The following is a 12,500-nucleotide window of genomic DNA, read 5'->3' as shown; positions in this document are numbered from 1 at the left end:
TATTCTTTTGATTGTCGTGCTGCAACTAACGGTTGTAAAAATATTCAATCTGCCACCAAATTTCAACATTCACGTCAAAAAAGTCATTAAAAAATGGCTGTCATAATTTCCCAGAGGCCAAAGTGATGTCTTCAAAGGTCTTGTTTTGTCTGACCAACGGTCCAAAAGCCAAAGACATTCAGTTTACTACCACGAATGAAAGGAATCAAGTCGTCCCGTCGAGAAGCTGATGTTTGGCAATTTTGTGAAAATGATGAGAACGAAAAACGAAACTGCCTTGGAATGAAACTGAGATAATTCAATTTTCAAAAATGTTTGCAATTCAGTTTTTCTTGGACTTCGCTGATGAAGAATTACATTCCTATTACATTTTTGAAGAAGAGGATTTAAAAAAAACAAAACAGAAAGTGCCCAAAACAGAGATATATCATCTTTTCTATTCCTCAAAATGTTCATCATTGTCAGAGGTCTGGTAAGTTTACTTCTTTTGGGTCTTTTTATCATTTTTGTCAAATTTGCAGTCTTCAAACCAAAGGGATAATTACTCGGGTGATATTACTGGAGGCCCCCTCCACACAGCTCTCTCTGGAGCCACAAAGGCTCCGTACAACTTTTGTCCGGATCGGCTGTATCACTCCCCGAGACTTGTGATGTGTAAAATTAGCGAAGTTGCCCTTTGAATTAAACTTATTTCTGTTGAGACATTCATTCAATTCATTGGAAAAAGACCTACCTGATCACTTCTGACAAGGATAATGAGCACACGCAGGCTTCAATTATAATTAATATTCAGGCTCGAGGGGCAATAGACCTCGTTTCAACTGCAAAAATGTCTCTCCTCATTCCGAAATCATCATAGAAATGAATGTCAAGGATGTGTGTAACAGCAAGTAACAGATGTTTAAATTACAAGTCATAATTTCCTTCTTTTTTTTTTAAAATCCCCCTGTGTCATAATCATATAGATCCACCTCCGCTTTACACTTGCGTGACTCAATGTGAACCCGAGGTGGTGCGGCTCCGTGGGGAGCGAAGGGGGCAGTGCCAAGGCAGCGGAGAGTGTTGGCGTGAGCAGGAAAACAATATTAAAAAAGAAATGTGCAGTGATCCCAGATAAGCCCCTGTTTTCAGAGGAATGTCTGACTGACAAATAAGGCAATGAGGAGAAGGAGTCGGGTAGGGTAGGGGAGGAGAGAGAAAGAGAGAGATGCGGAGATGGCCGAGGGCGAGAGAGACGTCGCGCGTACCTCCGAGCTGGTGGACGAGCAGGAGCCGGCTCTTTTTGGACACAGTTTGGGTCTGGAAAACATGGAGCACCACAGCAATTCAGTTTTTTTAATGAATGTTCTCAACTTTTTCTTCTGCAAATTTTTGGCAGTGTTATGGACAGTTTGACCAGACATGTAAAAAATGAAAACACTGCCCCACACAACTGCACTTAAGTGGAATATTTGTTTTAAACATAGCAACCACCTCACTCAGTACAAAATAGCTCCAACATACATGTGGCTACCCCCCCCCCCCCCCCCTCAATAGTTGCTCTATTGTGGCGTTGGATGATGTGGCAAGAGGCACCGCAATGTCGCCTTCGCACACACATGCCCCAACTCCAGCAGTTCACACTGCGGCTGTCGCCGAGATGTCATTGCTATGCATTGTTTTTTCCTGTGGGGATGCACCGCTGTCACTTTGTCGTTGCCTACACTCGTCCCCAATTCTCGTCGTACTTCCGACGACACAGTGGCAGCGGCAGCAAGGAATAGTGACACAGGTTCACTTACTGTTTCTTGAGCCCAATACAGCTCTAGATCAGATTCAAATTGATGAGATTCAACCCACTTACCTCCTTCCTCGTGGTATTTCCTTAAACATCCAATGCCCGAAACCTGTTCATCCATGCTTTTTGCCCCTGTTCATATGAACCAACGAAGCATGCGGTAATATTTGAGAAAAGTACCCACTAATTAAAAATGACTTTAACAGCTGAATGAGTTCATTACCAGCCACCGGTCGACTGACGGCAACCCCTGCTGCGACTCTCATCCACCTTTGGCGGTTTTCTGACCAGCAGGGACCTTGGGAGTTAATCTCACTGCCGCTTTAAAAAGCTTGCAAGGTCTCGCCTAACTCTGGTTTTCCAATGATTTCTGTGAACCACTTTTAAAATTAATAGGGAACAACCAAATACCGTGTCTGCTCATGAGCTTGACATTTCATGGTGACGAATTTCCCTGGCTTCTGAATGACTTGTGTTGTTGTTCTTGCTAATTATCCTTTCATTTTATTGAGCACGTGTTCACAATTTCCCCGTCATTAATAGCGAGAGCCTGTGGTGTTATTGTGCCTGACAGATGAGTTGGAGACACCGAGGTGCAATTGAAATTAACGCGATGCATATAAAACGGGGGGGGGGGGCTTCTCGCAGGAAGCTAAATATTCCGATTTGCAGACGCAAATCTAACCCTTCTTGGATCCTGGACCATACGGACCTGTAGGGTAAAGCTTGTAAGAACAGATTGTATTACAAACCTCCGAGCTTAACGTTTGAGTTTGTGTTCATTGTCCCCAGGGACGGAAGAGGGAACAGCTTGTAAATAACACCTTTTGGTTGTCGGACAATGCTATCAGTACCAAACTCACGTTGAGTTTTTAATTCTCCTTGTTGTCGCCCCCCCCCCCCCCCCCCATTTCTCCACCCATTCACTTTCATGCAGCCTCTGTGTTTTTGTGCGCGGGAATTAATGCCAGGTGCTGTACCTTGAATGCCCTGCTGTATATGGTAATAATGCTCCACATGAAGGAAGCCGCACAGTTGCAGGCCAAACCCAACTAATCACCAAGGGTCACCACATCAGGGACGGAGGCTTCCAGCTGAGTCAACATAACAAAGGAGGGACTGTGTACTGTATGTGCACATCTGAGTGTGTGTGTGTGTGTGTGTGTGTGTGTACATTTAGGTTAGTGTCAGAGCAGCCCATTTTCATTCATGAAAAGTCAAAGACCTGTTATTTACTTTTATCACTCTCAGGAGAATATTTACTGACGACTGATGATTTACTGAGGGATTATGTTTTGTTTACAAAGAAAAACAAGAATCTGAAGCCTAGATCTGAGAAAACCAAATACTCTTTCAGTGTTATTTTTAACATTAAATACATAGTACCATGCTCACAGTAAACCTTATGTTTTTTTCCCCCGCCAATGGTGAACAAAGAACCCATCCCTACTCTGCCTCTGATTTGCTACTACTCATTGCATTCACATCGGAGCCGTCGAGAGAGAGAGAGAGAGAGAGAGAGAGAGAGAGTTTGCGACAACGGAAGTCCAAAATGCTTTGCATGTCATGTGACTTATGTAGACTTCAGATAGTTCCCGGAAGTTCTTGGCGCTCCAATTAGAATCCATTATTCTGAGCGACAGAATTGGGATTTTTGGTAATTAGTAGTCAATAAATGTATCGATTTACAATAAAGCAGAGCAACATGCCTATGTAGTTAGTGTATGAAGTTAGTTAATACGTTTTTTTAAACAACTTATTTTTTTACAAATTTATTTGGATGTGCTGATAATATACAATCTGATTATTTAAACGTCTTTCCCTTCGTAAGTGCAACACAGACGGTCCATTGACTCCATTGTCTCCATTGTGCTGCTACTCTAATGCGCTGCTGCTCACTTCCGGGAACTATCGAGAGGCTCCATGATCCGCCATTGCTGGGGAAAAAATTGTCCATCGGAGTGAACGGAGTTGACGCTACTCTCTCTCTCTCTCAATGGCTCTGATTCACATTAATTACTATAAAAGATGGACAACGTGACACTCCCCTCAAAAGGGAAGCCAATAATCTCAAATGTCCCCTGGTGGCAGGCTGCAGTATAGGTCACATATATCCCCTTTTTGTTAGCAGATAGGACATTAGCCCAACCAAACACACTTTTCATTTCTTTCATTTTAGGTCTTATCACCCTGATGTATGTTAAATTGTTCATCTTTTTGATTAGTTTAGTTGTGATAGTTAGTTTAATTATTGGATGCTATAAAAAAGGGTGGGGACGTCATGATTGACAGCTGAGATTGACTCGCAATGTGTCCCGCGGGTGCATAGGCAGGACTTGAGGCCACAGCTCCAGTCCATAGTCACCACTTAACAGACCCTGGCTCCAAATCATGTCACACAAGATGGTAAAATCTATATCTGGGATGTGTTGGGTTTCATTTTTGAGATGATTCTGCTATCTTTATATACATTCCTTGGTGGAGTTGGTTAAATGTCGGCATGAAGATTGATGACTGGTTAGGGTTAGGATAAGAATAACAAGGTATGACATTCAGAGACAGGGTAGGGACCCATGCTAACATGCTAATTTGATAATAAGCAACCCATGTAACTAAGGCTGATGAGATTGTCATTTGTTTTGGTTCATTGTTTTGCATGCAATATTTTAGGAACATCTTAAGAGATGAACTGATTAGATTAGATAATGTCTGTCCCTTTCTTGTTGACATGATCTCAGGAATACGATGATGGAATTTCCTCAAATTTGGAACGAACATCCACTCGGATTTAAGGGTTGAATGGATTATATTTTACTGGTCAAAGTGACCTCATGTTCATTTCATTCTTGTGAACGCAATATAGTCCCTTGAAGGAATTTCATTATATCTGGCACAAACATCCGCTTGGAGTCAAGGATGAATAGATTAGAACTTGGTGGTCAAAGGTCTAGGTCGACTCAACCTCACAAGACATGTTTTTGGCTGTAATTCAAGAAATCATATTCATATTATGTCAAAATACAGTTCACAAAAGTCATTCGGATACACCTTCCAGGGAACATGAATCTAAGTGCAAAATTGACAATCCATTAAACAGAAGCTGAAAAATTCCACTGGAGAATGGGAAAAGGAGAAACTGGAGGGTAAAAGATCAGAGAATAGCCAAACTCATCAGGGTTTATCTGCTGGGATCTTTGAATACCTCTACCAATTTTCATCAAAATCATTTGCCAGTTTTCTAAACTAATGAAATCAACAATGTCAACCTGTTGTTGGCATTAGAAGAAAAGTCAGAGGTCAATCTAAGTCACTAGGTTTTAACCTGTGAGGACCATGAACTCCTGTAAAACATTACTTAACATTAACTTCACTGAGAATTTGTTAAGAAGGTGGAAGGAACAACTGACAAAAATTCTATCCCTTGAGCCACACCACTACGGTGGCTGAAAAACCTTCCACAGTAACGGGGATTCGATACTCATGAGTCAACAAAAGCCTCACCTGGTGGCTGATTTCTGGCTTTAAAAACTACCTTTCAGTTTCTATTCTATTCTGGAAAAAATACCAACCTGGGTAGCGACCACAATTGAATCCAGACACTTTCCTTTGTTGTTGCTAATCATTAAGGACAAATAGACGTCAATAACCAACTGTTTTGGATTGAGCTGACTATCCGGTGGTTGCATTTATTGTCCATGATACGGTTGGTCTGTGTTATTTTTTTTTTTACTTAATGAAGTTAATCTACTTTTGTTACCTGAAAATGATGCAGAGGGCACTTGTAAGTATCATAGCGAAGAAGGCAGCTCCACTCACAGCAGCCAGCAGGGAGTCTACCTTGCTGGCTGTCGGAGCAGAGGCATGGAGTTCCCCCCCTGGCTCAGTCAGGTTGTGGTAGTGGAAGAGAAGAGCAAAGCCGCGGCCCCAGTGTGTGGTGGTGATGAGCTCCATGATGACCTCCACCATCTCCTGGTTGGAGCCGAAAACCAGCTGGCTGCTGGGAGGCCGGTTGGACCCACAGAACCTGGAGGAGAAGGTGATAAGGTCTGAGATGTAGAGGACATCATGGGGGCAGGCGTCAAGCACCGACTGCTGGGTTTCAGGGCTCACAGCTGGAGTGTCGGTAGTGCGGGGTGAGGCAAGGGTGGTCTCCTCCACAGCTGTGCTTGGGTTAGAACTTGGGCTGAGGTCTCCCCTGAGGTGAGACAAGGAGGCCGAGTTGACGACCTTGTCTCCTGCAGGCAAAGCCCCAGGTAGGAGGAGGAGAGAGGAAGGAGGCCCTAAAGATAAGCCAGAAGAGGCATCTGCAGATCTTTTGGCAGAATTTGAGACTTTGGTAATTTCCATCTTTGTGGACTTTTCCTGGACCACTACTTGCTTGACCTCACCATCTTGGGAGGACTGTTGAGGCTTTGTGACACCCCCTACATTCTGAGGCATAGGATCTTCAGCTGCTGATGAAGTTTCATCTGCCGCGAAGCTGCCAGGGGTGAAAGTCACCTCTTCATCTGCCTCCTCCCCTTCAAAATTCGAGATAGCGGAGTACTGTGCTGCAGCGTCGTGGCTTTCAAACACGTCAAAGTCAAATATCTCCAGAATAAGCTGGTAATCAACAGGCACGATGAACAGCCACACACAATGTGTCCCAGAGGAGTAGTTGTAGGGGAAGCCAGGAGACAGAATGAGGCCTTGTACGTCCACCACATCCACCTTGGCACCGCAGTCAAAGTACACCTGCAATATGAATTATATTAGGTCAGTTGTGTCACAAATCTTTATCTGCTTTTAGGACAGATAAAATCCCACAAAGAATCTTGCATTTTTATCCTGGTCATTTAATGAAACCCTTTTCTCAGAGTGACAATTCACATGACGCACAAAGCTCAACAGGTTGAGCACAATAAGCACTGCCAAGGTGAGCGCTTTTGATTCACATCGGTGCCTCCCAAGCTAGCATTCATGTTATTCTTTGGCATTATGTTTAAAAGTGCTGTTGACTAGTATCATATTGCACTGGGCCTAAATTCTGAGATGAGTCATGTATTCGGATAGTGGCCACTACGTCATTAAATTTTCTATGACAAAAGTACCAACAACCATCGTAATTAATCAAAAAAGAATACACTCAACTTGTGATCTGATTGCTCACTGACATATAACAGCTTGAATCTGAACTGTTCAACCCTGCTGCTCTGCATTCATATCAAAGCCTTTTTTGCGTCTATTGCCTGCTTGGGTAACCCCTAAGGTGGGTATTTCTTCAAACATGCTGGCCGTAATTCTTCCCAGGTGTGCAGGGATGTAAGGGGGACTTAGGCCCTAAGCAGCGGCAGATGTGTGGCTGGGTCAGGGAGCTGACGACCAGACCTTTGTAGGGGGCCTTCGTGTTTATGAGCTTTCCTGTTGGCCTCGGTTCTGGACTGTGGGAATGACCCAGACTGGCAGACCCCCATGCCAAACACACCAACACCCCCGGGCGACACTTGTGATGTGGACTGCGCTAAAAGCATTAGACATCACTTTGAGAATGCAGTTTTGATGGAAGGGGGGAAAAGGGCAACGGGGACATGAGGAAAGCCAAAGTCTAAAGAGCCAGACAGGCACACTGATTACCACATGGACCATCCAATCCCATCTGAATACATTTATCAAAGGCATTCCTCAGTCGGCATATTTTAAAAAGCTAAAATCGAAACTCGTAATTTCCAATCAATGACTTGAGAGAGCAGCAAACGATCTACCCTGCGGTCATCACAATCAGACCTGAACCCTCTCCAGAGTTGATGCAGCTGATAATCTCACAGCCAGGCCTCAGCGCATTGTAGACACATGCGAGGGGAAGTAGGGCAGCATGACCTATAACTAAAGATAATCTGTGTGTGTTTGTGTGTGTGTGTGTGTGTACTTTGTTGGGAATATTAAAGAAATCAATGACAAGATAATGACATGATGACCCATTCAAAACCAGTTTTGCTGAGTTTTACAGCCTCATCCAATCTAATCCAGCAGCAGGTTGCATCTCCAAGGTTATTATCAATGATATTGCTGGAGGCTACTGTCCACCCAAGATTATAAATGATATTTCCTGAGGCAAAAAGCACTTACAAGCAACACTTCTACTGTACAGTGCCGAATAGGCATGTTCTTCTACCTTGGCTAGTCCGCTACTCCGGCCGGGAACTACTGAATTTGAATCTTGGTTACATCACGGGTAAATATAGTTTGTTCCTATGCCAAATACAAAATCCTGCTGCATTTTTGGGACTGTGGGCCATTAAGCACTTACTCTGCCTGTCTGTCTGTCTTTCTACAAACCCTCTCCATGTGCATTTTATTCACGACGGGCATGAGAGAAACCTGCGTGTGCGTGTTGGGACTGGGCTCAATGACCCATCACAATGTGCAAGCAACCTTCACCGACTCAGGTCGGGTCGTTGATATTTTTTTGCCAGTTGAAGCAATGAAGCTGTAGCCTATATTGTTCAGTTGTTTATTGAAGACAAATTGCCTGGCAATAAAACCACTTGCAGTGGAGCACTTTTATATTGCCTACTGTATCATTTAGAAATTAATAAATCTCTTAAATGTGGTGTCCTTTATGATAGTTAAAATTTGGGCTGTTTTTCTCCCTCACTCACATTTGGAGGCAATTTTATCTGCACATGACATGCTACACTCGCACTGCCCACACACTTACTAGAAATTAATGTGCTCAAGCAAAGAATTACGTGGGCGACATCTAAACGGGGCCAAATGCCATTTCTGTTCAGGAGAGGCTAGAGTGAATAACCTGATTTGGGGTTCGCAGTGAGGTTGCGCAATGAGTGGAACCAATTCACAATATGGGGGCACAGGGGGGAAGAGAAGGACAGTGTGTCCCCCCTTTTTAGGCCACAAATGAACAACCAAAGTGAATGTATTTTTGTTTTAGTTTTTTTACCCTGACCTTTCCTCTTTGATTCGTATTCTAAATAAGAATCAATTAAACTTTTAAATGTAAAAACAAAATACACGTTGCAAAAAAAGAGCTCATTCTTAAATTAATAATCGTCGTAGTTGTATTAATTGTGTCATGTGAAGTCTTGTATCTGATGAAAGAGAGCTGTCATGGACAGAGACTGTGTTATCTCTCCCACCGGGCAGCCGGGACGTCCCCTGCACCCTGGGATGTGCATGCTAGACTACACATTATGGGCCCCAAAGTGCCACAGTGTCGAATGGAAATAGGACATTCTTATAATGCCAAACATCTCGGTTGTGTTACATCACAGGCCGCTCCAATGGCAGGCCGCTAATTATTTAAGGATGCCTTTTCTCATGGCGAAACAATGGGCCGCAGTGCCGTTTTGGTGGAGCCACTCCACAAATGGGGAAGGCAGATGATATTTTAATGAAGTGATGCTAATAAGTACGAGGCAAGTTGAAAGTTTACATAAGAGCCGGCTGGTCATTGCGTCCCAGTTGTGCCAATGACAGGGGCTTCCCTGGACAGAAGTAGATCAACTGAGCACATAATTGTCTGAAATGACTTGTTCAGTGAAACATCAGACCAGCTCCTGTCATTACTAAGAGGCCCCTTACAAATGGCATTGTTCTATTGTTTTCACTTTGCATTAGTACATCTTTAAAAGAAAAGGGGAAAAAAAGAGTTTCAATCACATTCCATGATGGGATTCATATGTCTGTCTAATTAGCACAGAGGCAACTTAAACTCCACTGACGGATGTTGTCGTGCTGATTTGTATTCGTATGGCACCATTATATTATATACAGCACGATATAAGAACATTTTCTTTTAAATTTCATTGAAGAAAGTTTGATTTTTTTCAACCAGATAAATAACCAAACAGCCAAATATTTTCTATGAGAGATTGCGCTCGATGAAAATGCAGTGATGTGGTCAGGGGGGGAAAAATATGAGAATTAAACAAAGAAGAAATGAAGAGCTGTTACAAATATGCATGTGAGCACCAAACTAACACATTGATCCGACAAAACAGAAGTCTGCAATCTGACCTAACTGTTCACCGTAACGTGGACTTTTTTTTTTTTTTTAAACCACCCTGGCTGACGACACCACTGTGAAAACTCTGCAACACGAGCAGGCTCAGCTGAAATGCCGTGTGTGCAAACGCACACACACACACACACACACACACACACACACACACACACACACACACACACACAAACAGCTCCGGACCAGCTCATAAACAGGCAGGCGGGCCCCTTAAAAAGGGGGCAGGAATCCTCACCAGCCCTGTTTACTGGAGGAGAAAAGTGACACTGCTTCACAGGCTAACGCTCGGGCAGTAGAAGTCCACTCACGACGTGTTACAACCGCACTCAATTTTTCAGGGTCAGGACCAATAGCAATAGACAATATAGTGGTAAGGCTTTGTGGTCGAGTGGCATGAAGCCAGAGTTTATTTTTGACTTATACTTGACTTTAATCAAGTTGTTTTGTGGGATTTGAGGTCTCAGTGATACGGTCCTGAAGACAAAACAGTATTCAGGAAAAAAAAGATTTGGTTAAGAAAATAATGCGTCTACACAGTCTCCTCACCATATCAGACAGGAAAAGTGAATCCCATTTTCTTCGCCACAAATCAAATAGAAGATGGAGCTATTTGACGTTAACCAGATTAGGAGTGCCACCGATTCAATTCGAATATGAAGGACTTTTTCCTCAAAGTGCGACAAATGTACAGGAATTTCCCTCTGAGAGACACCAACGTCCAACAATGTCATGCAGTTTATACTGACCTCACACACTGCACAAAAAGGATACAGTATGGACAGAAAAGACTGGGAACAATTGACATCTTTAGGGAGCTATACTGAAGTTAAATCCAGTTGAAATACACAGATTTCCCCATAATATATCAATTACAGAGAGGGATATTCGGGTAAAAGGACGCAGCCTAGATCTGGAACTCAATCTCTGCAAGATGACTGCAACCTCTGTGTTTTTTTAGCTTTCAGTACAGCTCCCCTCCAGAAAAAAAGACGCTCCTTCAGACCGCTCTCCACAGCTGCGAAAAGGCGCCGGCACTGGATTCCGGGGCCTTATCACATATCCGCCCCAGCGGTATCGACGCCTCTCCCGGTGGGCTCATGTCCGTGGCTGCACATTCGAGCCGGGGTGAGTTCACAAACAACCGGTGTGGCGGCCCGATTAAACCCAGGCATTTCGAGGGTCACCCCTCCTTGGCCACTGTGGCACTGGCTCAGCACATTTCCACCAGCGTTGTGCATCATGAGTGACTCGGCGAAAGGCCTCTCTGAACCCGTCTACGTTCGACGGGTTCAGTATTTTATTTACGTGGCCATCATGGGAAGTTCAGCGTTGTCTACGTGAAAAGGCGCAAACACTATTATTGTCACTTTGGTCCTCGAACTCGTGCAGATATGTTACTGGGTGGGCAAAACACGCTCTCTTTCATGTTTGTGGTTGTCAAACCTATTAACATATTTCCTCCAAAATGAGCTGCTGTTGCTGTGGTAGCTGTTAACGCGTGCCTGTGGAATGACCTTATCTCCAGGGTGGTTTCAACCAGTTTAGCAAAATCATTTCCAGATTTTGGAATGTGGTCCAGCGAACGCATCCATGATAATTAGTCTTTGGGCAGCACCTCAATGGGAAACCCAATCGTGTAGAATCGGATGCACCGTACTGACGGTCCAACTGCAATCAATCTAAACAGTCTAAATGGATACAATCACATTTCCAAGTGCAACCACAGCATCAGATTTGCCAGATGAACTTTCTCTTTCAATATAACCTCCAATATAATATACATAACGGTATATTTTGACAATTGGCACCAAAGCTCTCGGCCACTGTAAAGTACAATGTACTGGACTCTGCTCTAATGAATCAGACATTGGGAATAAACATAAATAATACATAGCTATCTTTAAAATAACAACTGTTATTGAAGACAACTTACTTATCTAATAATGCTTCTTAGAGAATCTGCAAAGACCACCAGAGCAATTTCCTAAGCTGGTGTTTCCATATTTCTTTTCTTGCTTCTTTTATGTACAACACATTAGTGTTGTACAAAATAATAGAGAATAACGTAAATCCGGATGAGCATAAATGATAGTAAAATCCTTTAATCTTGCTTCAAGTTGCACAGCTCAAACTGTCATGCACATATTGTTAGTCATTCCTGGCTACCATGTTTGTTTGGGTTAGACAAAACTCCAAACAACATTTCTTCATTTTTCAAAGATCTCTATATCTATATCTCTAGATCTCTTTATTTTAGGGAAATCAGTGCGGTGCTCTCACTACATCACTTCAGAAAAAAGTATACCAAGTGCAACTACTAGAGCCTTTAGCATTTTGAAAGAGTACAAAAATATTTACATCCTAATTACATAGAACACCCATTCTTCATCTGCAACACATACAGATAGCTCTCACCCCCTCACTCCGTCCCTGGCCCTGCCGTCCCATCTCTTCCCACTGCAGTTCGCTGACACATGATGATATGTTTATCTGTTGACAGGCTCTGTGTATCTGTTGTGAGATAACTCACGGTAATAAGTGAATTCACAGTTCCACGGGGTCCTACATCTCAGGTTCAATTAGAGATGAATGTCCCCTCTTTCCATCGCAAATAAGACCTTCGCGAAAGACAGAGCCGAGCAACAAAGCAGGGATCAAATTCACTTGTCCACAGTGCTGAATTGTGGACGAACAGACTTGGAT

General features: G+C 43.2%; 1 protein-coding gene across 2 annotated transcripts in view; it reads right to left on the bottom strand.

The window, feature by feature from the left end:
- si:dkey-112e17.1 overlaps positions 1 to 12,500 on the bottom strand; it is a 26,226-nt gene that overhangs the window by 11,329 nt on the left and 2,397 nt on the right. For both annotated transcript variants that reach the window (XM_047331050.1, XM_047331051.1), the window contains exons 2-3: positions 5,535 to 6,511; positions 1,248 to 1,299 (exon numbers count right to left, since the gene is read on the bottom strand). In XM_047331050.1, coding sequence (XP_047187006.1) covers positions 1,248 to 1,299; positions 5,535 to 6,511 — 1,029 coding nt within the window. The remainder of the gene's footprint in view (positions 1 to 1,247; positions 1,300 to 5,534; positions 6,512 to 12,500) is intronic.

This window comes from Scophthalmus maximus, chromosome 3, assembly GCF_022379125.1.
Source record: "Scophthalmus maximus strain ysfricsl-2021 chromosome 3, ASM2237912v1, whole genome shotgun sequence".
Classification (NCBI taxonomy): domain Eukaryota; kingdom Metazoa; phylum Chordata; class Actinopteri; order Pleuronectiformes; family Scophthalmidae; genus Scophthalmus; species Scophthalmus maximus.
The sequence above is the reverse complement of the archived record's forward strand: the minus strand, read 5'-3'. Positions and strand labels throughout refer to the sequence as shown.